General features: G+C 40.6%; 1 protein-coding gene across 1 annotated transcript; it reads right to left on the minus strand.

Annotated features, from left to right (window-relative positions):
- Window positions 1–95: 95 nt before the first annotated feature.
- On the minus strand, window positions 96–27,070 carry pcsk5a (proprotein convertase subtilisin/kexin type 5a). The gene is made up of 38 exons (XM_035668328.1): window positions 27,043–27,070; window positions 26,591–26,817; window positions 24,972–25,076; window positions 23,645–23,821; window positions 23,358–23,501; window positions 22,995–23,071; window positions 22,666–22,754; window positions 22,377–22,549; window positions 21,985–22,191; window positions 19,701–19,801; window positions 19,495–19,598; window positions 19,023–19,143; window positions 18,567–18,755; window positions 17,071–17,207; window positions 16,811–16,933; window positions 16,510–16,612; window positions 16,044–16,234; window positions 15,723–15,807; window positions 15,160–15,263; window positions 14,876–15,014; window positions 14,536–14,651; window positions 13,814–13,916; window positions 12,808–12,944; window positions 11,742–11,942; window positions 11,491–11,559; window positions 11,313–11,355; window positions 10,990–11,132; window positions 10,064–10,264; window positions 8,542–8,625; window positions 8,206–8,404; window positions 7,116–7,330; window positions 6,129–6,371; window positions 5,110–5,346; window positions 4,817–4,994; window positions 3,970–4,187; window positions 2,889–2,989; window positions 2,236–2,434; window positions 96–1,041 (listed from the first exon to the last, which is right to left on the minus strand). The coding sequence occupies exons 1-38, from the start codon at window positions 27,068–27,070 to the stop codon at window positions 563–565; spliced, it is 5,790 nt and encodes a 1,929-aa protein (XP_035524221.1). The 3' UTR covers window positions 96–562.

The following is a 27,070-nucleotide window of genomic DNA, read 5'->3' on the forward strand; positions in this document are numbered from 1 at the left end:
CTGAAATCAGTCAGTTTCAGCACTGCAAAGTCATGAATTACTCTTTTCTGATGCATTTTTTTCACGACTTTATTTACACAGAATAACAACACATTTTCAAATTAAAATTCAATGACAGCAAACACTGGGGGATATAGAAAAGCAAAAGAAATACCGTGATTAATCAAATTTAAAATGCTAATCCAACACCACAACAATTTAAAAGATGAATAATATGATTAATGAAACTGTCAAAACTGGTGCACATAATAAATTATGTTATATATGCAGAAAGTCATCATACTCCAAACCAAGTCTAGAAATCAAGCTTAATTATGTAAAAAGTCCTTAAGAATGCTAAACAACATGGATTTTTTTTCTGCCGCACATTATATTTTGTGAATGGATAGTGGTTGTAAAATGCAGCTCATTATAAATAGATTCTCATGTCTCATTCGGTTCAACTCATATTCAGTGGAGGATAAATGGGTCTGTCCCCCAGGGCAGGAGGAGATAAACAGCACAGAGGGAGGGATAAGAGAGAAAAAGAGGAGAAATGTTTCTTTAGAGAGATTCTTATGCTTCACCGGAACGTGTAGCTCTCATCGTCGTACTCCAACTCGTCCTCGTTGTCCTCTCCCAGCTGTCCGTACCGGAACTTCCTGTACACGGTGCCATCCTGGCCCATGTAAACTATGTCCTCATCTTCATCATCATCGTCGTCATCGTCGTCCTTACTCCCTAAGCGACGTTCCCCCATGTCAACCAACTGAGTCTCCTGGAACCGACCGCCGGAGGAGCTGGCGCGGCCACTATGGGAAGCAGAGCTGTAGCCGCCGTGCCTGCTGCCACCTCCAAATCCTCCAGAGCCCAGCTTCTCGTAGCCACGGGGAGTGATGTCCGGGGGCGCACTCTTGGAGCGGGAGTGTCTAACGAGGAAGACGACGGCCACCAGTCCCAGCACCAACAGGATGGAGGCGATGATGAAGACTGCCAGGTTACCTTGGGACTCATCTTCCTCCTCGTTCCTGAACGCCAAGTTGGTGCTGAGGACACACTCTCCTAGAAATCCCACAAAGACCGGATGTTTAGACACAGATACATAAACATACACCAATACATTTAGTGCTTCAAGCCCTGTTTTTCTGCTGTCTACAAGAGTTCAATTTCCAAAAGGAAAGGAGGTACATTCCTATTTTTGTCCCCCATTTTACAGTTTTTAGTAGTTTGATTTACTCACTAAGATCCAGATGAGAATAAAGGAGCTGACATTGACACTTACACTCACAGTCATAAGCTTAATGAGCATCAGCAAGTGATTTTCAGACTTGGGTTTTAACCTCTCAAGCTACATACAGCCCTATCTTATTGCTGTCTGTATGCCAGCTGAGAGGAAAGGCTGGCCACCATATCTGTTGTATCTTGTTTTTTGGTTTTAAAAATGAAATCTACATTATAATTTACAGTTCTCCTAAAAAGATCAATATAGTTTAAGAACACTGATCATTGCAATAAAGATGCAAATACAACATTATGTATCAGAAAGTATCATCAGGTCTCTATTAAGGACTCTAAACTTTATTTAAATCCACTGAAAGTAATTCTCTAAAACATTAAATATTAATGACAACAATCAATCAAACTTAAAAAGACAAATTAAGGTTTATGTTTATTTAATAAGAGTTTAAAAAACAAGAACTTTATCTCCTTCATCAGGACTGTGTGGGTCAGATTTGATTGACAGTGGCCTGTCAACCCACCAACTGTTATCACATTTTGATGCCAAATTCTGATTGGTGCACAGAACTATGTGAGTCCCGCCCACTTCAAACCAGTCAGGAGAGCACAGAGAAAAAATTAATTTAGAAATTTTAATGTGAATTAACTCAAACTGTTCCAACTTTGAAAGAAGATTGTGTGTTCTTGTAGGACCACATTGCTTAGAGCAAGGATTATTGCATTAATAATCAATTGAGTATTAAAAATAATCAACAGATTAATCAGTAATCAAAGAGTTAATTAGCTGCAGCCCTAGTATTTTTACTTTACAAGGGATATAATCAGCAATATCTCATATCTTTGACTTTTTATCTCATCATTTTGACATAACATGAACATTTATTTTATATATATTGTCAAGGGGACCTTTTCATCTAATTTTTTTTACTGGCGGAAATGAGCTTCCATACATGTGCCTCTCTGTTCTCCTCCATTTCCTGCATTTCTTTCAACAAGCATCACCAACCTACAGCCCACCTCGAGTCTCAGTGCAGTTACAACAGTCCTGCTGCTGTGTCGTGGCCTCCTCTTCCTCCTCCTCATGGAGGCAACAAAGCAGACAGCGCCCTCCAGCTTCTAAGATGGCCTGAGTAGGACACATGGTGCAGTTGGCTGGACCAGGCCCCCGACACTCCAGACAAGAGCTGTCGCAGTCCTCACAAGCGTGGCCTGAACCCTGATGAGTGGCAGGAAAAAGGATTGACATTGAAAAGACTTATATTGATGGACACACAACTACAGCATGAGTTTTACATCACAACCATTGATTCTTTGCTTCTAAAGATATGCAAAGCTTTCATTTCTAAAAAGACTGAATATAACTGAGGCACTGCCTTTCAGCCTAATCAATTAATATGCATCTACCTGCCAGACAGTTTCAGTCAGTTGCCTCACAGCATGAGACGGGAGATTTATTTTGAAATCGTGACACAGTAATAATTTTCACTCTGCTGTTTGAGATTTCTCCTGGTGCAGTAATAAGTCAGTCTGAATTACATTATATGATACCTGGGGCCAAAACATTAGTAATAATTATTTTTTGGTGAAGCAAGGCCAGGGTAAGGATTTATTATTTTTTTTAATAAAAAGTTAATATTTGTGAAATTAAAAGCTAAAAAAAGTGTGGTTACCTTTATTAGAGGATACTGGCCTGTGTCGCACATGGACTCACACATGCCATCTGAGAGCAGGTATCCAGGATAGCAGGAGTCACAGGACTGGGAGTTTTTTCCTGCAGATACATAACAACATAAAGGGAAAATCTGGTAATATTCTATATGCCAAAAATACTATTAAAATATTAAAACTAACAATTAATTGATGCTACTACCAAGTATTGTCTGTGTACCCAACGCCTAATATTTATGAACCACACAATTGCACCTGGTGAGATGTTCCTGCACTAACATGAGCACTGTGGGTTTTTGTTTTTTCAGTTCAGTTTTTAAGTGCACTAAATCCAGAACTGAAACTAGTCTCTAACAAATACACTTTTTACTCTTGTTTCACATACTAATGGGCATCGGGATAGGGAAGTCACAAAGTATTGAGTGGTGAATTAACACAATGTTGGTTTTGGTCTTGGGACAAAACTGAGAATATCACCAGCCTTGTTCTTGAACTTTAGATTAGATAAATCGTTTGTAATTGTTCACATTATTCTTTTAAGAATTTATATAAACAAGAGTTAAATTTAATACTTTTTAAGACCATCATGAATGCAATTTAAGACGTATTTTATGTCCATACTTGCGGAAAAAAAGTATGAAAGAAAGGCAAATTGTATTTACTAAAATTGGTCTTACTTCCATGTCTGTTTTGGTTTATAGTTGTTATCAAAATCCAGTCTTTTCAAAAAACACATTTAAAAATAAGACTGAAAAATGCAACTTTGTATAAGTAACATTACTAACCTGTCAATAATTTCATGTCACATTTAGGTGCGGTGTGTAACATTTAGGAGCATCTATTGGCAGAAATGGAATATAATAGAGACATTTTAAGGCCTAAAATTCACATTGTTGGAATTTTCTTAAGACCCTGCGGACACTCTGATATAACAGTACTATGGTCAAAATACAGCTCAGTCCACCACTTCCACATCTGCAGTTCGTGGGGAAAACAGCAGCATCAATATCTCATCACCTACATGTGATCTGTGCGTGTGTTTATCTGCATGATATTAAATTACTGCTGAGTGGACGCTCTTACTTGAGCATGTTCTGCAGCTGGTGTGGCAGGGCTCGCAGGTCCTGTGTGCAGCGTCATGGTAGTATCCCTGAGGGCACAAGGGGAGGCAACAGCCTTCTTTCCGCAGGTAGATGAGACCCGGAGCGCAGCTCAGACAGCCATCCTCCCCGCCCCTGATACACTCACCGCAACTTGGGTCACACTTCTCACACATCCTTGAGCCTGTGTTTCCATAGTGACTATCGGATGGATGGCAAGAAAGTTATGATAGATTAGATTCAATTAAATCGGATGAGATTAGAGTTTTGTTTGTCCTCAAAGGAAATTCCTTTCCACAGCCACTCAGTCACATACAGCTATAAACAACAGTAACTACTCGGACACGACATAGACAAGACCCCATGACAGAGGGAATGCAGTCATAATAAAACACTTCAAACAGAAACAGGTTCAGCATTATAAAGCAATGTTTTCTTTCTTGCTATATGCTGCACAGGCCTGAAAGTATGTAGGGTGAAACGTCACAGAATTAAATAGCCTTTGTATCATTTTTGTGTTTTCTCTTGAGTATTTAACTGCACATCAATTTAACGGCACATTAATTTAACTCTCTCAATCACTGCACCCCAAATAAAATCAAGCCTAATTAGCATTTTACAGGCCACATGAATGACTATTTAAATCTCAGGCTAAATTAGCTTCTATCTCCAAACTGCCCCCCTGTCCAGCTAACTAAAGGAAAGCAATGGTTTAGTGTCCAGAATGACATTATGTGACTAAGCCGATCTTTTATTAATAATAAAACCGTGTGACCGCACTTAATGTGATGGATGAGCAGCACAGCTGGACAGTGAGCAGATTAAACTACCTGTGCTGGCAGGTCTCCACACACTCTTTGCCCTCTCGAAATAGGTGGGTTTTACAGACGAGGCACTCGTGGCTGTGCTTTCCAACGCAGGACTGGCAGGAAGGGTGGCACGGTTCACATTTCTCCCCCAACTCATCCTCATAGTGGCCTGTGGGGCATTCAGCCACACAGGTGCCATCTGTACCAACAAACAAACGTGATGATCATGCAGCTACACAAACAAGTCACAGATGTCTGCAGAGCTTTCCAGGACATGAAGACTTCAGAGAATTCACGAGCCAAACTCGACTCACTGAGCAGAAGATGTCTCTGGTTGCAGCTCAGGCAGTGAGCTTTGCTGGGACCTGAACACCTGTGGCAGTATTTGTGACACGAATGGCATTCCCCATCCTGGTCTGCGTACTGGCGAGGCGAGCACTTGTTGGCTGATGGCACGCAATGGCCGTGGCTGTCTAGCCTCTGATCCTCTCTGCAGCTGGTGCAGGAGCCAGCGTGGGGCCCAAAGCAGGTAAGGCAAGATTCATCACAGTCTAGAAACAAAAAATATTCGTAACTGATTAAGTTATCACACCTACCAATCAATATTTGTTCATGTTGACTTGATGTCACTCATTAACTTTCTCTATTGTAATAGTTAATCTGATAACATACCATTGCAATATAAGGTCAAAGATTAAGTAATTTTCTACCTATTTTTTTCCCCACCTATTTGGTTCTCAAAGTGTGATCTGTGACAACATTTTCTGCAGCCTGTGTTCAGTTCAGATGAAAATAATCACCCTCTGACCATTTTTCAGTACAGCAATGTACTTCCTTTTAAATGTCTTACTGCTGGCAGCTACTGTATGTAGCAACAAAAGTGGGCATCGCCTACAACATTTTCCTGGGAGAAATACACCATCCTTTGTATTTTTGAATAACAAAACCAGAGCGGTGTGTCTTTCTCTAGGGAACTGTCTTTGGCATCACTGTTCTGTTTTCAAGGTTTGACAGCTGCCTGTTAACTGTCTGAAAAGCGTTACTATTTTAGTCTGAGCTAAAGTCAGGAAACACACTCAGGCATAGTAGAGAATATAATTGAGAAAACGCATGAAGGACGCTCTACAGTTTTAGGAGAAACGGAGCATCTCTGACTTCTGTCATACCCAAAAGGGCAGGAGTTATGAATGTATAATAAAGAATATTAACAAAGTCAATGGATTTCAACTTAGTTTTGAGTGCAGAGGAATGCATTTTTTTGCTTTCATTATCCCTCAGTTACCAAAACTCTGAAACAGGAAGATAAACTTGTGCTGTATGTTTCCTGCTGTACCTTTACATTCTCCCGTCATAGGGTCTCTATAGGTATGGGAGGGGCAGGCTGCCAGACACGCCCCACTGTGCAGAGTGGCCTCGGGGTGCATACAGGCATCACAGTCATTGTTGTTCGGGCCGTCACACAAAGCACAGTCAGGGTGGCAAAGCAAACACTCCCTTTGCTCTTTGTCCTCAAAGAACCTCTCAGGACAGTCTAGCACACATTGGCCCTCGTGGAGAAAGTGATACTCCTCACAGCCTGCACAAAGAACAGCTTTTAGCACTGAATAGGAAAACAGTTTCGTACAACTCAGTGAAACTAGTATCCTTAAGTCTCTGAGAGGAACGCAAGAGGGAGAAACGCCTTCTCTCTAACAAGGCGTGAATAGACTTGAGGCAGGTGAGTCACATGTTGTACACAGTTGATGGAATAAAAGCATTTCTGACACAGATTTAGTGGTTGGGGAACAGAGAGTCAGCGGGCAAAATGTTTATCATGCTCACAGTCACAGTGGTAACATGCAAACATTTGCTAATTAGTACTAAATAAAGAGTAAAGCTGAGGCTGATAGAAATGTGTTGATGGTGCTACAGGAAAAGGGAAGGGACTACCAATTCATCCTGCAGGGGATATTTAATAGTAATCCATCCAATAGTTGTTGAGATATTTTATTAAAAATCTAAATGGTTGTGCTGGAGGAAATGTCAGGGGTTCACCAAAGTCATTAGGATAAATTGTCTGGGTACCGTAAATGTGTCTGAAAAATGTAATGACAATCCATTCAACACCTATTTTAAGTTTGGATCTAAAGTGGTGGAGCAACCAACATTGTCGCCCCTGGAGCCATGTTGTTAGTGTGGGTCTAAAAATAAAACACTACACTTGCCTAGTAATGAAAACACAATCCAAAGAGGACTATAAAGAGGTAAACGGACATTGTGGATTAAACTGAATGAGCTCTAACAGCCAAATGTGTTCTTTTTTGCATTGTGCTTTCAGTACCTGTGCACTGCCCGAGTGGGTTGCACTCCTGACAGGCTGAGGGGCAGTGTTGGCACTCCCTGTCCCGGACAGTGTGCTCTGGAGGACACTCCTCCACACACTGGTGCTTGTGTAGGAGGAGAGGTTCTTCACAGCTGAGGCAGTGGGTGGCGTTCTTCCCACAGGACGTACAGCCCGCCGCACAGCTACGACACACCTGGCCTGCAAGATAACCCCTGTGAGGAGCCAAACAGAGATCAGTAGACAAAAGGCACAAGTACTGGGCTTATTATGCATGTATGCTTTTCATTTGCATTCTTCCCATAACACTTAGGTTATGTTGAAATCACATCAGTTGAACCAGGCGGCATAATGGACCTATATTAGATGCATCACTAAACAGATGCATTACTTTTAAATTCCTACTCAAGAACATGGCAAGTATAAACATTAAGTTTCTTAATTAAGTGATTAATTATCCTTGTATAATGTGTCAAGTTGGAATGCACATATTTCTTCTTTTTTATTTAATATGCTGTCATGGATTTATGTGCTGCTGCTGGGGTAAACAAGAGGACTGACATTTTGCTCTGCTCTGCTCTCTGCTTCAGTCTACAGAGGACAGCTGATAATTAATCCAGACAATCATGTAGTACTTAAGTATTGCTAAAAAAAACTACTCGGTAGTTGGTAGTAAATATAAAATAAAAATAAAGCCCTCATGGCCAAAAAGTTAAAATGGTCATGTCAGTGCTAATGGAGCTTCAAGGACCTCTTCACCAAGGACAAGATATTCTTTCAATCTCAAGGATGTCACAATTTAATGGCACATAAACATCGAGTAGGAAACGTCAATGTCACGGCCAGCAAATACATCTCCCGTCATTTTAGTTTTCGTACCTCAGAGATAGTTCCTCAAATATCTGGCCTGATTTTCAAAAGATGTGATTTCAACATGATTTTGCCAGCAGGGTTATATTCCAACAGTATCCAAACTGAGAATAATCAATTTCTGGAAAGAGACACCGGTGTCCCAGAATGTGAATAGTGTGTAAATACATTTAAATCTGAGACAAAAAAAAAACAAACAGCGACAGGATTGACCCCTCACCTGACACACTCTTGGACACACTGTCCATCCTGCAGGAATAATGGGGCTTTACGAGTGCTCTGACAGCGAGTGCAGTGCTGAGCGTCCACACACTGTAAACAGCCTGGTGGGCAGGCCTCACACACACCGCTCAGCCGACTGGCAAAGAAACCCCCCGGACACTTTGACACACATGTTTGCTGTGCGGTCAGAAACCGCCCTGGAGGAGGAAGACAGAGTAAACATCATCACTGCAAAAGAGCTGGATATACTGTTGTGTAACCACAAAAATATGAAACTGCTGTTGCAGGCCTGAAAGCATAAAAACACCTCATCTACGTACTGTAAGTGACAGACCTTTTGCACATTTTGTACACTGGTTCTTCTCGTCTCCAGAGCAGGACTCACAGGATGGATGGCAGTCTTCACATGCACCATCATCTAGAGGTTAAAGAAACAACACAGTGAGCATGAAAGTGAGTACTTATCATTACACGACAGAGAGAAACCAAGCCCTGATCCAGGACCATCCTAGTACGTGTCCATAGGGACGTTTTTGGATACAATGGGTCGTGTCGCTTTGCAGCATTGGATGCTTTAGTCTTAATGACCAACAAAACACTTGCTGACTCACCTTGCTTTCTGCTCTCGGATTTAAAACTTTGGCAACTTTTATATTATTAATTTATATTACGAATTATATTAAGAAGATCACCAACTGTGTTTCTAAAAACATGTTATGCAAGAAATATGCCATGCAGTTGCTGAAACTACATGTTGCAAGTTGCTGCTATCTTCATTTTAGATCGACAACGGTTAGTTTTAAAGGTTTTCATGAGTTTCCAGAGGTGGCAAGTCTTCCTGCCGGAGCCCCTGATTTGCATAAATAATATAAAAATGACAAGTTGTGATTTTACAGGGGTAAAAGTTTCCCAAAACACCCTCCTCTGTCACAAAAAAAATGTTTTAGTTATTTTACACATTTTTTTCCCACCTTGTAAGTAGCTAAGAGGATTGTCTTTCATCCACTGAGTTTGTATTTTCAACATTCTTTCCGTAATGAATTGTATCATTGTCTGAGTGACTGAAATGTATGCTCATGATATGAATAATGAAGGTCCTGGATTAGGGCTAAGGGAACAATTTCAGCTTTACATAACTTTGGAAATGTTGCACCTTTGCTTCCTTTTCTGCCTAAATTTCTTGCGTCTAATCCCCTGTAAAGGAAGAGTTTGACATTTTAGGAAATATGCTTGTTTGCTAGCTTGCTGAGAGTTAGAGCAGAATTAATAACATGCTCATGTCTGTATGCTAAATATGAAGGTAGAGCCAGCAGGCGATTAGTTTAGCTAATCTTAGGATAAACACTGGAAACGAGATGAAACAGATACCCTGGCCAGGTCAAGAAATAGTTCCAGCATGTTTCCCTGTAAAACTTTCTTCCCTTGTGTGGTTTGAGGCTTTAATCCAAGGTTTTGTAGTTGCTGAAATTCAAATTTAAGAATAACTTTACTTCTGTGTGTTCATTTTCAACCTTTGTATTAACCTATGTACTTTTCTCTGAGTTATTTTAGTTCCTATAATTAAGATGTCTTGCTTCACACTAATTACCATATGTTGTTTTAAGGTCTGTCCAACTAATTCTTGGGGGGAACTAAATGTTCAGCATATACAATCAATTATTTCAAAGCCCGTATCTGGCCCACGTTCAGTAGTTCTGCCTGTTTTGAGTACTTAAGTTGGTACAAGGTTCAGGGACGGTGGCACACAGACCAATTACCCTCCAAGATTTCTTTTCTGCCCCTGTGAAAGTGCCCAAATCCCTGATTCATTATGGGCAGACAGTTGGATTAGTGGAATACATAAGTATTAGTCTCACCACTGCGAAAGGTCTTAATGGGACAGACCTCATGGTCAGACACACACACTCCGTTTTCTAGTGTCTTCCCCTCCTCACACGACAGACAGTCATCATCCTCCAGGCCGTTACATGTCACACAGTCTGAGTGACACTCCTCACAGTCATTGGTGTCTTCGTCACCATAGAAACCATCAGGACACACTGAAACACAACTTCCCTCTGGGAAAAATGGGAAAGATCAATATTGTATGTAACCCACTTAGTTGGGCATGTTCACAACTTTAGGTATTTGTTCTTTACTTAAAGTAGAATGCCAGATCTTTGGGAGTACCTCTGCATATGTAAAAAAAAAAAATGTTACAGTTGAGTTTGGGTAATGTAGGCGGCAGGTTTTGACAAGAAAAAGGAATAAAAAACATGATATCTCTGGTTCTGTTGCATCAATTTTTATCCTTTTATACATATATATATATATATTATATATTATAAAAGTGCATTATCAGTACTTTACTTTTAATACAGTACATTTTGCTAAAGATACTTTTATACTTTTACTCTTACTTTTTCATGTACAATAAGCTTTAACTGGTTATGAAACTCCATTTCTCTCCATTTCATACTGATGCCTCTACATGACCTACAAAAACAAACAAGATGATCAGCAAGAAAATATTAGATAGAAACTATTTATTTATAGTTATTCTTAATGATAATTCGGTCTGATTCCCCTTGATATCAATGAAAATGAGGGGGTACATACACTACCACTTTTGTCCACATGGGCCGCCAGAATCCCTTCTGAGACTCTAGGTAACATTTTCAAGACTTTCACTTGAAATGAAATATTTTCATATTGCATTGATATTTTTTACTAAAGGATCTTCTTCCACCACTGTAAATAATACTTCACACTTTCACGTCTTGACCAAGTGGGGCCGTTTTACCTGATAAGAAGAGGTCGCTCTCACACCAGTAGCACTCATGTTCATCACAGCTCACACAGTTGTCATCACATGGAACGCAGGTCATCTCCTCTTCCACGCTGTACGTCTTAGCCGGGCAGTTTCTGTAGCAGCCATCCTGAAAACTGATAACAGAAGCAGCAGTCTTTATCTGCGTTTTTTCTTCACAAACATACACACAAAAATCCACTCTACTTTCACAGCAAAAAGGGCCCTTTTCATTCTAGCACTGCAGTGAACTGAAAGGCAGAGCGAGTGCAGAGAGGAGAGATCACACATGGCGACAGTGAGGCACACAGCCTTACTTGTAAAAGCCCTCAGTGCAGGACAGGCAATGCCTGGGGTTATCTGTTGAAAGCAGACAAAAAAACTCAGCTCTCCTTTTTAACAGGAACTACCAGGGAAAAATCTTGAACATGGTCGGCAACACACTGGGAGGAGAGCTCGGTCTACGTTCACTTTGGCTACAGAGCCGTGACTTACACAGGACACACTTCCTGCAGCCCTCTTCACACGCCATGCAGTCGTCGTAATCTGGATCCTCCACCTCCCCTGAGACCGAAGGAAAACAGAGTGTGAAATAACGATAGAAACGATCAGAAAAAGAGGGTGAGAGAGTGAAGATTGGACATTTGTGAGACAATGCTTTTTAAGGTCATCTTTGACACTGAGTCACTGTGTAGCACAACATATATAAAAAAACAGCTCATGTATAACGCTGTGTCCTTTTTTACCTTCTCCACACTCCAGTTTCGCACACACTCCATCAGAGACGTAGTAGGAGGAGTTACATTTGAGGCAGTGGGTGGGGCTTGTGCAGAGCCAGCAGTGGTCTGAGCAGGGCTCACAGCTCCTCTCCTTGGTGTGGTAGAAGGCCTCGGGACAGGCATCCAGACAGTGGCCTTTATACAGGTAACGCTCCACTCCAAACTTATCTGGAGGACAAACAGCAAGTCATGCTGTGAGGAGGTGTGATGTTGAACTTTGGCCGAACCTTAGCTTGTACAATTTATACACTACCTGGCCCGCACCAAACAGACAATCCACTGCTGGTGGACATAGTGGAGCATTTATCAGAGATTAATGGAGACCAGACCAGGGCTAAATGTACAGTTAATATTGGACTTACATTCATCAGGTGGCCAGAGACATGACTGCAACTGAATGCTAATGTTGCTCCATGTCTGCTGGATGTGTAAATGAGCAACTGTTTGCTAACAAGTTCACCACATCCACTTTATAAGATGATAATATGCGAGTGTTGTGTTTTCATCTGTCTGGTTATATAGTGGTGTGCACAGCTGTCTACTACCACAAGGGGTCGCTAACATCAGAAATGTTGAAATCCTGGATTTTGATTAAATAAAATACTGTTTAACCTAAAACAAATTACTTAATTTAAATAATTAAGTAAATATATTTATTGATATATTTAGATTTTTATATTTAAGGCGGATCTGCTTTGCCTGTATGTATATATGTTCATTTACTGAGTGAGTTGGAGACCTGTTTAACCATCGCAGTGACTGGAGAGAGGGAAAGAAGTGACTTTTTCCTGTTTCCCATGGAAGCAACAGATAAACATGATATGTTGAATCATAGACAGAAGACTAATCAATAAAACTAATTCTACCATCTAAGTAAATCTAAGTTCACCATTGCTTTAAAGCTAAAAATGTATCTTTGATCTCTTTAACCAAATCTGCTTCTACTATACTTCTACCTGCCTTTACTTTTTTATGTCCCTGTCACTCTCTCTCACATACACACAGTATACATACACGTCTGTTCAGTCCTCACCAGTGTCACAGCTGGTACAGTTGGCAGGCCCTGCATCCACACAGGTGGCACAGGTGTGGTCACACAGGTGACACTGGCCACCTGACTGGTATTTGCCCTTGGCACACTCCACCACGCAGCGGCCCTCATCCAGAGCCCTGCAGCCGACAACAACGTCAAAAACACTTTTTCAGCTGCAACACCACAAAATCAACAGATATGAATCCTGTCTATGCAAATGAGTTGAACTCATTTACATCCCGGCGTGTAACATATGGCAGAGTTACACAGATGAAGCTGAGTGTGTTGACACAGGGAGAAGAGAAGGAGGGGTGGGGATTGTTGGTTAAGCTGGGAGGCAATGTGTGATTTTAGATACATATACTATATATAATGATAGTATATAGAAGTTTCTTTCTGACAAATCATGTAGAAAGCAACAGAGCCTAAATGGGACATTTTATGCATTATTCATATTTAATTCAATCAGTTAATCTGCCAATTATTTTTGCAATTTATCCATTATAGTGTATGAAATGTCAAATAACAGTGACAAAATGTTGATAGCAAGTTCACAGAACCCAAGGTGACATCTTCAAATAGATATTCAGTTTACTATGATATATGACAGAGAAAAGCAGATAATCAACTCTCTCCTTGAAAAGCTGGAACCAGCAACTGAAAATTACTGAAACGATTAATCGATTATCATAATAGTTCAGATTATTTTTCTTTCAGTCGCCTCATCAGTTAGGTGCCTGATTGTTTCAGCTCTACATCATTTCTTAGACCTTTTGTTTAAAATGAAATAAGACTCTGGCTTTAATAACACACACAATTAATTTTCACTTATATCGAATTGATGTGCGTCCTACTGGCTTTGATTGTAAATAATATCAACATGTCCGTGAAACATTATTATTTGTAACTCTACACGTTGGTGAAACACAATTTTTAACTCAGAGAAACAGAGGGATGTATTAATTTCCCCTCTGACCCTGAATCTAAAAAGTCAAGATCAACTCACCGTGAAGTAACACAGCTGATGCAGTCTTCTCTTTGCGGCCCTGTGCACTTCAGACACGTTGCATCACATATGTGGCACTTTCCGTTACTGTCCTGGTACTCTCCTGTTAGACATACAGCAAGAGAATGACACTGACTGTAACAATTGCTATATGGCCATGTGCAATATGCAAATCGCAGAATCTGCAATTGTTTTAATAAAAGGTCAAATGTGTGACAGAACAGCATTATAATGAAGTACTGTAGTGCTGCAGAGATGCACTGGCTTACAAATCTTGTTCTCCAGATTTAAGAAAACATGTTTGTTTGCTACAGACCCCCAAAAATGTTTCCACACTAATCAAAATCTGTCAAAATAATCGAAATATGATCTTTTTACTATATCATGCAGCCCTACTGAGGAATTAATAACCATCTAAGAGGTGGGCTCAATTTCAGAAGCCAAAGAATGGAAGCCACATATAAAAACAGCTGACTTACGGCCAAACTGCCTAATAAATATCACATCATCATATACATATATATATAAAACAGTCTTTATACTCGCATCCAACATTAGTAACTGTTGTGTGTATATGATATCAATTCACTTTTGTTTTGGGTAATTGTGTTTGTGAAGTTAAAGAAGTTACAGAAGCAAGAACTAAATTTGTTAAGATATTATTATATTTATCTAGCAGCTGTGAGCCAACACGTAATAGAGGAAGACAATGGTTGACTGACCGTCTGTGCACTCAGTGTTAACAACACACACTCCCTCCTGCAGGCTGTGACCGCTGGAACAGCTGCTGCAGTTCCCCCGGCTCGGCCCCACACAGGTGAGACAGCTGGCGTCACACCTGAGGAGGAGAGCACGGAGAATGAATACATGTGCACACAAACACACGTTCGGACCACGACAAAATACAGACACAGAGAAAAAACTACACCCATACAGTCACACAACGGCAAATACAAGCGTGAAAACAAGCACAAACACACACAGAAGCCAACCACCAGAATAAGGCCTGCCATCAGCAGATAAACAAACCACCCACACCTGAACACACACCAGTGAGCTCACCTCCTACATATCCTGTGCCCATCAGCTTTCTCTGGGATTGGCTCTGTGGCGTAGAAACCAGCACTGCAGGAGGGCACACACCTCCACTCCTCCGTCAAGTAGCCTTCTGCGCAACGGTTGCATGCCTCAGCACCTGCACCTGATGCCACATGAGGCAGAAACAAACATGTTTTTAAATGGATAAAGGACACAAAGGAGTGTTGCAAACCAGAACAGCTCAATATCATGTATTTAAATTAGATTTCATACAGTTCATGACCCCGACCCTTGACCTGTGCTCTCACCTGCACAGGTTGCGCAGGCCTTGTGACAGGGCTTGCATGTGCCTTCCTGCTTGTCATGGTAGAATCCTGCCGCGCAGCTCTGCTGGCACCGATTCGCCTGCAGACTGGAGAGGGCGGAGAGAGCATGTGGCACCGTGACACACACACACACATAGCCAGTCATGTGACACCGTCAAGATGACTCATTGCCTTTAGACCGCAGACTCAGTTATCCAACCCACAGCACACCACCACCAGTACTTGGTGAACTGAGTCAGAGTGTTCCGGAAACTTCTAACTTCTAACAATATGGTGAATTTGACAGAGATGTTTTGTCCTTTCTTGTGATGATATTGCAAAATGGAAATGAAGATCCATTTTTCTTTTTTCGAGCAGTGTGTGGAAAGGGAAGGATAAAATATTCTTTTGAATAGAGAGTTAAAAATATTGTGGCTTTTTCTAATTGTTATGATGCTGCAGAGGGTGTGCGTGAACAGGGAGAATCAGTATTCTCTGCGACTGGAAGAGAAGGAGCAATGTTTACCGAGCAGTTAATTCAAGCATCATCAGAGAATTTGTTTCACCTTGTGTCTGGTTTGCATTCTGTGCAGATGCTGTAGGAGGTGCACTTCAAGCAGTTTTCACTGCACTTTCTGCACATATTTGCATCTGTGGGGGAATCAAACAATACACATGGAATAGACATCAGAGCGATTAATCAATCTTACTCACAGACCCCTCAACTGCAGTTACATCAACTGGCTATTCATTAGCAGGCTCATATGCAGCTGGTTCCAAACAAAGGATTCTTAAAAGTTCACTCGAGGATATTCCTTCTGTCTTGTTATGTATAATTACAAAAATGTGACAAAACACAAAGGCAGGTTTGAAGCCAGAAATCCAACCGTGGTCGAGGTAGTAGTTATCGCCACAGATGGCTGTGCACGTATTAGTCCCCTCAGTCAGGTGATGACCAGGTTGACAGGAAGTGCACTGGTCACTGCGACTCCCAGTGCAGCTCTCACAGGAGGAGTAGCACCTCTTACAACGCCGGCGGTCGCCCCAGAATCCCCTGGGACAACCTGATACACACATCCTATTGGACAGACACAGACCAAAGCACATAGAGGACAAGAGCTATGACTCTAAATGAGTGGGTGGAGATTTTCACCACTATAATGTGATAAACCATGAGTATTGTTAATTTTTTGTCTTCTTACATGCAAGCATTAAGAATTTGGCACAATATATAAGCACATGGACTTAATAACATCTGATTATTTTACTTTTCAAAATGTATGAGCATTATCAACACTGTACAATGCATTTTGGATCTGCTAACTGTACTCTGCACTGTGCAATCATGCTAACCTTGTGTTGTTCTTGAACTTGAGAAAAAAGTGTAAACACGTGACACACTGCTGCGGGCTGGGCCCCTCACAACCATCGTCACTGCATTCTGGGTCGCAGGGTCCTGGAAGGGCAAATATTCGCAAAGTCAGTGCTCCATCGTGGCAACGACAGAGAAGTTATTCAGATTGCTGATACAGTTCCATATTTATAACTGAACTGACATCCACTGTAAATCTGCATTAGAGTCCATTTAGCTGCTATGTGAGAGGTCTGAGCTAGAAGAAGGGGCAGCTTAATACCAGCTGAGTACATGACTCACCACTGTACTCTTCAGTGAGGTCACTATCCATCGGCATCTCAGCAGATCGGGCTCTCTCACGATGCAAAGGATACGGCTGCTCTGCGGTGCCATAAATCACCAGGGACCAGTCCTGTAGCGTCCCTATGAAACAAAAGACAAAAAGAGAGCAATATAAGAGGTCTGTCTCAGGAGGCCTGCACTGTATTTTAGCTGCTGCTCTAGTTGAACTTCAGGCTATGTTTCATAATACTGAGATGTTACAAGTAGGAAGAGCAGACCTAGTTCAGTGTTGTTTCTCTTCTGAGAAGGAGTATCCTGGATTTTCAAAGTCCACTCCCCTGCTGCTTGCTCCCCCCAGCAGTGAGTTGTCATGAATTCCCAGTTCTGAAATCCCTCGGTGGAGTCGTCAAGAGGCCTAAACCACAACATTACATAATCATGATAATACTACAACTACTACTACTACAACTACTACTACTGCTGCTACTGTTGCTACTATAGATCCTTTACAGGTAAAAGTAAAGAGAGGTCAATAATGTACAAATACGGCATTCAAAGTATTACTTATGTAAAAGTATAAAATGTAATAGTATCAATAGTAAAAGTATTCATTATCCAATATGGCCCATGTCCCTGTCAGTGTTTCATCATTATATATATTATCCAGTGATTTTAACAGTAACATATTAGTAACATAAGCAGCATTTTTTTCATCTGCAAAGTAATCTGTCAAATGAACTAGTGAACTATGTTCACCAGCGAGTCACTACCTGTGTCTGTCTGCTGTTTGGTGCTGAACAGATGGTGTAGAGTAATTTTATCAGATCTTTTCCCCTGAAAACAGCTGACTGCTGTGGCTGGTAGCTTCACTATGAGAGTGGAGAGATTGAACCTAAACATGTTGCATAAGACCAAAACAATGGGCTGGTGGACACTAAATCACTCTCACTCAAGAGCTGAGGAGAATTGCAGAGTCATGTGATGATTATGAGTGGGTTCATCACTGTGAGTGACCACTTTCGCATTATACACAATAATTTAACCCATTGTTAATATATATATATATATATATATATATATATTGATTATAGCAGCTAAAGGTCCAGTGTGTAATATTTATGGTGATTTATTAACAGAAATGTAATATAATATTCATAGGAATGTACCTTAAAACACAATGTTTTTATTTATAGAGGGAGCAGGTCCACTTTTACTGAGGCTGCCATGTTTCTACAGTAGCCCAGAATGGACAAACCAAACAATGGCTGTAGATAGGGCCACTGTAGTTTCTCCTACACACTTCTCATTCCCAGTCAAATACAGACGTGACAAATGTTCAGTTGGTTGCAATCTGCAACTTCCCTTGTACATGGTTACTTTTCCACTGACGTACTTGAGTCTCTTGTTGCTAATTTGTGGTGTATTTTTAGTATTTAGTATTGAGTTTTCTGAAAGTGAGGCACTGAAAGCAGCAGAAAATTGCCAGAAATGAATTTTGCCAGAAAATTAAACCTGTTCCCTGGAACACCATATGAGCACCACTCCTGTGATTTTCCAGTAGTGTTTGCCAAAAATCCACATTTTTCTCCCTAATGGGACAAGGTTGCAAACTAGAGAATTTAGCACTGTGGAGTTATGCTGTGCTCTAAATGAAAGTGTGCCTCACAGATTACTGCTGTACGTAGAAACCATGTGGTGAAGCCACAGGAGGGGGGTGTGGTGATATTTTAGTTTCTACACATTCTGTCTGTGATTGAGCATTGCTCTTACTTACCTGTTAGCTAGCAGCTGCGACACGGTGCCTGAAGGTGATGTGAGCGTGATGGAAAGGTCGCCGCGACGACTGTGAGTGATGGTAACACGGACGACGACATGCTCCACATATACAACGTGCTGCAGGGACTCGCTAGAGCAGCCCGCACTCTCATACACAGACGTCAACACCAAGCCTGGATGAATAGTTCTGTCATGAGACGGAGAGAGGGAAAGAATAAAGAGACACAGTGACCAGCAGAGATGAGAGAGGAGGCAGAAAACAAGGAGCAGAAGAGAGAGTTACAAGGAAAGGAGCAGTAAAGAAAATGACACCCATTAAAGTGTGTGAGAATCAATGTGAGAGAAATCCATGTGAGAACTGAGACAAAAATAGATAAAGTGTGATAAAAGGGGAGGAATCAAGGGAAGCCCTGACTCAAAGTGGAGATCTCTTGCAGTGTGGTTGGTGTGATACCTGCTCAGCTGGATGGGAGCCTCCTCCACACACTCATGCTGTGAGGGAACTTGTTTCCAACGCTCAGCCTCCTTCACCATGCTCTCAGCATCCAGCAGGCCATAGCCATACAGGTGGCTCACTTATATACACACACACACACACACACACACACACACACACACATTACCACATTAGCTGGGGCATAAAAGGCGCTGTAGCTTATAAAAGACATCACACACTCCTGGGACTTTGTAGGCGTTTATTACTGTTCTGCTCACAGTATCTCATTAGTTTGTATGCTCGCTGTTTGATAGTTTCCCTAAAAAGAGCTGAGAGAACATTTACAAAAATATGCTTATCAAGCTTAACTTATCTTTGCTCATCTTCTTTATTATAAGTTTTGGGAGGACTGCATTCAAAAGATATCATGCAATTATTCATTTCACTTCAGTTTGGAATTAGAAATGTAGCAGAAAACCAGTGGGACTACCTTTGTATCCGGCTCCATTAACATGCCAGTCAGGATCAATAAGATGATTAGCTTTTGATGTTCGGACAATGATGTGCTGCACATCCCTCCAAGTTAGCAAGGGGCTGAGAAAAGGCCAGACAGAAGAAAATCATACTCCCATCACCCAATCATACCTTTTAACAGTGCCTGCTTGTCTGGGTTTTATGTGTGGGAGAGCTGCTTACTTTGCGTCCAAAGTGAGAGCGATGACACCTGCAGCCATGGAGGAGGAGAGGGAGGTTTCTGATTTAGTCTGGCTGCAGCTCTGCTGTGGACCCAACGTTACCTGTCGAGGACACCAGATCTTTTTAGCTTTTCAATATTTAACGATATTCACCTGCCATTACAAAGAACTGAGCTTTTTTTCTGTGCTTGATGGCCTTAATGGAGTAGGCCAAAATAGACTTGCAGTATATATACAGATCCTTTAACCTTATAATATAGAGTCTGAGTAGGTAATTCGTCCTGTGTCTTTGTGAATTTAAAAGTTCATTATTCTATCAGGAAGAAAGTTCATAGGGAGTATGTCTGGGGCATATTTGCTTGATTGACAGGTGTCTCAGACCATCACACTCAACTGCAGAAGTTGTCGCTTGTTTGCCCCCAACACTCCCCCCCCCAGCCTCCACCTTATTTCCCAAATGTGTATTTTTTTGGCTTTAAGCAGCTCGCAAGGCAGCAGTGATTATTAAATCCGTTAAAGTTCAACCAAAGTTACAAATTATATTATATAATTATTATTATATAAAAGTGATTTTCAGATCTGTTGTTCATATAATTTTATTATCAAAAGAGACAGAAAAAAGATCTTTGTAAATACATCAGAAACGCTCTTCACGCCTCCAAGACTCTGGGGGGGAGACTGTAATGCCTTTAGGGGCTTGAAGGCAACAAAATAAATATCAAAACACAACACATAACTTATTTATTCCATAATCTCTGTTTAGCTCTGCAGGGAAAGCAAAGGGAGTTTCACTAGAGTAAGCAAGTGTAGGTTCCAGCCACAAGATTAGAGATTTAAGAATTTCATATATCATGGCAGGTTGAACTTTTATTTTATGGAAACGTAATTTTCTAAGAAGAACAATGTAACTTGATACAAATTATAGGGAAACAGGAATGTCCTTGAGGGAAAAGCTCAATTTAAACCCAAGTAAATATTCATTCATTATTCATGTATTACTGGAAACATTAGTCAAAATGTTTAATTGTTTGCTTGTTCATTCATGAATTTCACATTCAGCTCACCTGCTGTGCACCGACAAAAGGTTAATAGGAATTATCAATTGGACGTTTACCAGATGAACACTTTCTATTTTCCTTATAAATAGTATTAAACTATACAGTTCTGTCCAGGAAACATCTCAAATGACATTGAACCAGTCATGAAATTATACACCATACACACATTAACTGCATCAATAAAAAATTAAAACTAGAATATAGTTAACATTTACCTCTAATATCTACATATATAATGCTAACTCACCTAATTCATAATAATTATATATATTATGTAGATCATTTTGAATTTGGGATGATGGGTAAAGCCAGCATGGATTGAGTAAAGTAAAGAAGCAATGTGCAGAGTGTGCTTCTAACTGTTGACTGAGAAGGGACCGTGTTATTTTGTGGCTCACACACACACACACACACACCTTGATTTATTTGTCAGTGAATACCATCAATACCAATAAATGTTCATGGGAACATTATGTAGTGTATGGATGTGCGTGTTTTTGTAAACTTTTTCTAAGCGAATATCAGAACACAAAATTCATCACTAAGGTGACTCCATTACCTACAGTATACCGACCCACCTCAGCACTATTGTTATTGTAGTTCTGTATTTTTCATCTATTTTCAATTCATTTTAGTTTCAGTTAGTTTCCAGAAAGGGTTTGCTTGTTTCAGTTTAGTTTCTATTGTTTGGGGTTCTTCCCTATACGCTTTTCTAAAAATGTTTAGTTTTAGTTTGTTTTTTATTAGCCACAGTATTAGTTTGTCAGGGGCAAGGTTTAAAAAGTTTAGAATAAATATTACAATACAAATACAATGCCTCACAGTCATGTAGACATCTCAATAAATGCCTCCTAATGTTTGTTGCGTTGACAAATTTGACCAAATTAAGACATTTCCTGTATATTTATAATATTATATTATTTTATTTTAGTGAGTTTTGTCAGTACAGTTAGTTTGTGTTTATTTCTAAAGTCAATTTATTTATTTTTTTATTGAGTTGTACCAAGGTAAACAATCATTCTCATAAAGCTTTACAGTAGAAGCCATATATGATGCGCAGCAGCAGAAAGTAATAGGGCTGACTTAAAATAGACTAAAATGTCTTTTCACACCTAGTTTTAGTTTTTAGTTTAATTTAAGTAAATTATTATAACCTTGCTCAGCACATCATCAGTGTATCTTCTGGAATGGAACAATCACACTGAAGAAGTTTCTTTTTTTACTCACCACTTCCTCTGTCTCCCCACCAGTGTAAGCTGCTGTAAGTGTGGAGGAGCACTGCTCCAGGTAATCTGGCCAGCTTCCCCGCTGAGTGCTGCTGCTGATAGAGATAGTGTAGATACTGTTGCTGTAGCCGTCGCAGGAACAGTGGTCACCTCTTCGCCCTCCGTTCCCTGATGCCCAGACGAAAACAGAGCCCCTCCCATGCCGACCCTGAGATTAATTGGGGAGGCAGTCAGAGGTGATTAATGTATTAATGATATTTACACATTGATAAGGAGAAAAAGATAAGCCCTTGAAGTAAATATACAGCCGCAGGTAGGACACAGACATAAACAAACACACAAACAACCCTTTTTCTTCCTCTTTCACACACAAACTCTCTTTCTTTCTCTCACTGTTTTGATGCCATTTCGTAAAGCAAGACGAGTCAAAGGCCCAGGTCCCTCCAAAGTGGCCCCATCATCTTCTGGACCCCAGCTAGCTAAGTAGATATCAATGTACTGTGGTCTGAAGCTTAGTGATTGGGCCTCCACAATGTCTGTCACATCTCCATCCAGCATACGGACGCCTACAGGTCAACCGGACAGAAGAGTGAGAATGATAATCTTTGAATCCATTACATACAAAACTTTAACCTCCACAAGTCCTTCGGCACTCTAGTTTCATGCCGTCACATTTACTCACCGCCTATCCGTGCCTGGAAAGAGACTCCAACAGTGCACTGAGAGTTATTTGCAGCCGCAGCAACCATCCCTGCACACTTAGTCCCATGGCTTGAGAGAAAGGAGGAGAACATCAGAACATGAGGTTAGATGCATATGCATGAGGAGAAGACAGGCTATTTCCGTTACATCAAACCAGTGAGAAGACAGAATTCAGACTGGGGAATTTGCATATCCATATATGCATGTAATTACTGAAAAAATGGAAAGAAAAGCATGCATTAATTAGAATTATGATGGGGAAACTGCAAAACAGGTGCAAAGAGAAATCTAGAAACAAGAAGTACTCACAAGTTAGGAGCATTGTTGGAATAATTGGGAGAAGGATCTTGGTCTTGTCCATTCATATCATAACTGGCGAGAGGATCCTAAATCAGAAGGATGGTAAGTAGCAGCACATAACAAAACGCCAGCGGCTATCTGTCTCTGTTTCATCAGACAAATCACAAAGAGCATTATTCACCAGTCCACTCGACAGTTAAGTGGATCAGACGTTTAATGTCCATTCCAATACTGTTGGCCGGCCTCTCCAAACCTTTGGCCCAAAAGCTCTGCCTGCAATATCTGTCTCAGCTCTGCACTCTTACACTAAGAGCTCTGCCAAATGATTAATGTCCCCTTCCCGAGAACAGCGTCCCATCCCAGGGCACTTACATAATTTGGCTTCAGATCTGGATGCTCTCTCTCAATGCCATCATCTAGGACAGACACCACCACACCCTTCCCAGTATACCCTCTCCTCCAGGCCCCCGCAATGTTCATACGAGACTGGCAGCCTTTGGACTCATCACTGCAGTGCTGTGGAGCAAACAGTGGGACATCCAATTTAGCCTTTGGGACTAAAGAATAAATCAGGGTCTATTTTAGGCTCTGTCTGTCTGGGTTAATGTGTCTGTGTTTCAGACTTGAGCTTAGTAAAGGAAAAAAAAAATCTGACTCACAATGTACCACAGGCTGTTCCACATTGAGTCATTATAGTGCTGGGATGCAGGGGTGCGGCTGGACTGAGGATGAGCAGTGTGAAGGTGTTTGTTCTTCGTGTCAGTGGTGTAGATGTGACTGGCTCTAGAGTTTCTCTTTGCTCTTCTCTGAACCACCTGCTGTTGGAGCCATTCCACCTTAAAAGGAAAACACACAGTACTTATACAGATGTAGACATAATGTTTTTAGACACACTACTTGCATGGCTTTAGGGATGGCAGTGGTCTGGTCAGTTGTATGGTCAGTCCAGCACTTTGGCCCACACTGACTTTCATATAAAAGATGAATCTTAATGACTTTGGTGACTTTTAATCTAGCGCCACTAGCAGTTCAAATGTTTCATATAACATATCCCAATACTCAAGTTTTTTACCACATACCTGCCTAATTAACAATTAGCCTCATCTCTCGTAGAGCTGCTAGCATGACCGTAGACTTGTTTGCGACTTAAAAGATAATTCTTTATAACAACTTGTGCATGCATCTTATTTTTGTAGCTAACTAGAAAATTGATCTAACATTAGCTCAGTGAGTTGGTTGAAGACTTTTTAATGTTTCAAGCTGACTTGTTCAAAACAAGAATCTTATAAAAGGGAGCTTAAATATGCACATTAGATGAGATTAGATTCAACTGCACAGAGAACAAGTACTGAGACAAAGAAATACAGTTTAGCATCCAAGCAGAAGTGCATAAACCCCTTCTGACATTAATTATATACAGCATAAACAGCTGAATATGACTACAGTGTATACTCTATAGGTCAGATATGAAAGTGCTGTTCACCCAGAATTTATTATAAGTATGGTGAGGGAAAATTATATTTAATTTTGTTTTATGTTTGGCTGCTTAGTTTATATACTTATATACTTATCTAGGCCTGCAACTATTGTAATAGACAGGTCAAAGTTTAACCATTCAGTCTGTAAAGTATGATGGATGTTTACAGGAGGCATATTTTTGCCCTTTGCCTTGTCACAATTTTCCCAGATTTCAGAAATGTGTGTGTGTAGAATACTATTATTACTGGAAGAAAAAATGGCTAAACCACAATTACCCTCTAAATGTGGTGTGATACTGGCCATTTTGCTCCTCTTTATGACTCTAGCCATCCTAAAGCTTTGAGGTTGTATGAGTGTGTGTTATGCCATGATGTGGAGATATCAATGTGTCGAATGGGCCAGTACATGAACATGTGTGTGCTTATGTGTTGCAGGTAGAGAGGGGGCATGCAGCTGATTAATAATCTAGCAGAGTCTTCCAGTTCTCCTCATATCCCATTACTATACCTTGGTCTCCTTGGCGACGCTAACAGTCACCTCTTTGTTGGACACAGTGGATCGCTTCGCTGTCTCCTGGTGCCGAAAACTGTAATAACTCTTGAGGTCTCCAATCTGGTGAAACAGACATCAAATCCTCTAAATTAATTTGTTTTCAGGTGAAGGTGTGTTGCTAATCCTGCACTGTCACTGTACTAAACAGCTGTTAAATTATGAAACTACCTTTGGTGGCTTTCATTAGGAAGGCTACCTTACACCTGTGATAGTTTTTCAGGCAATGGCAACCTGAGCCACAAGACACCAGCTTCACTGCTGCCGCTCATGTGTTTGTGTCCATAATGCCATGACGTCAACAGATCTTTTTAATATATAAGAAGAGTAGCTTGTGGTAATAAACAAAGTATCATAGCAGGGACATTTTCTGACAGATGAGAATAAATGATGGTCCTAATTTATTCCCTGGTGGCTCTGTTGTGAAATTTACTTTGACTTCTGACCTCTGCAATATAAAACAATCTTTCAGTTTCTAAGGTTCATTCTGGTCATATCACCTGTAGTGAAACATGGACCCAAGCAAATTTCATTACAGCACCTATCCCCAGGGAGTCTATGTGTTGAATTTTATGGGCATGGGCTCTATAACCCGAACTGTTTTATTTATTTGCTTTATTATTTATTGATTTTATTATTATTTGCTCATTCTGTGGGTGTATTGACATGTTTGGTCTGATTCTCAGGTCTCATTTTGTTAGTTCTTTGTGACCTTGATTGAAATGGCAATAAAGTAATGGTTCTTCGAGGTTTAACTGTTTGGATAATTAATATTATATAGACAAGGTTAGAATAATAAAATGAGGGTAAGAGGTGAGCGAACAAAATGTGACTCTTTTTGGCAGATTGGTATACTTCTCTTAGCCACGAACATCTCGACAGGCTTGTAATGTAATGTGTAATGAGCAGCTGCTGACCTCTGACATTAAAAGTTCTCCAGGACTATACAAAAGTAAAAAATGTTCAGTCTGTATGATTAAACTAATATTTTAACTTCATTTTGCAGTTGCTTAGTGTCAGTTTAGTACTCCCTCTATCAGTTTATTACCATTTTATCATTTTGAGACATAATCATGTACTGCAGCTATATTTGACTGTCAAATATGATCAAGGTTTTCTTAAATCTTGCACAGAAATTAATATTACTCTAGTTTCTGCTGGGAAGATGGTGGACAGTGAATTGCAAACACAAGGACATTTATTGCACTTAACCTCAGACATAATACAATTGATGTTATTACTCTAGTTAGATATCTGCAATAACATTACTTTATATGGCATTGCAGGTTTGGCAGTCTGGTAATTGGCTAAATTGGACACTATTAGCCTATTGATATCTCTGATTAAATCTATATCATTTACAGTGGTGAGTTGGGAAAGATGTTTTTAAGTATTTGAGACAATATTTTGCAACAATCGTTATACTGCATGCTGGATTTTTGTATAGTTTTGCTGCAGCTCAACGTATTTTTAATGGGATGTGGCCTAACTTGAAGCTCGACGATGTAAAGGCCTACACACTGAGTCCACTACAGGTCTACATAAGAAAGACAGTCAGTATTTAGCATCACACCTACCTGACCCATGTTAGTAAATCCATATTTCTCTGCTATCCTGTTGACAGACTCACGGTCAGCTTTTATTCTTATCGCCCAGTCGTTGCTGTATATCGTTGCTTGACACAACTGGAGGAGAGTTACCATCCACAGCGCGTAAAAACGCTCCATCACTGCAGAGATAAGGAGGTTTCCTCTAATTAGACTGTGCCAAGGTGGTTCATGCGTTGTCCCTGCTGCCTGTTCTCCTGCGGGAATTGTTTCTCATTGCGGAAAAGTTTGCTTTGAAAACTGAGCTCCACTGTCGCACAGTTTCATCAGATGTTTAGATGTTCTGCAGAAACGGAAGGATGTTTGCCGGCTGAAGTTGTCAAGACTTGACTCTCATTCACTGGGAACACGCAACTATCAAATTACTGCTTCAACATGGAAGCCAGGGATCCACTTTAGTGTGTTCCTTATAGGGATCCGACCTGTAGTTGCAGCCCAAAATGTCCTCAT

This window comes from Morone saxatilis, unplaced genomic scaffold (assembly GCF_004916995.1).
Source record: "Morone saxatilis isolate NCDOM2014 unplaced genomic scaffold, NCSU_SB_2.0 Contig21, whole genome shotgun sequence".
NCBI classification, from domain to species: domain Eukaryota; kingdom Metazoa; phylum Chordata; class Actinopteri; family Moronidae; genus Morone; species Morone saxatilis.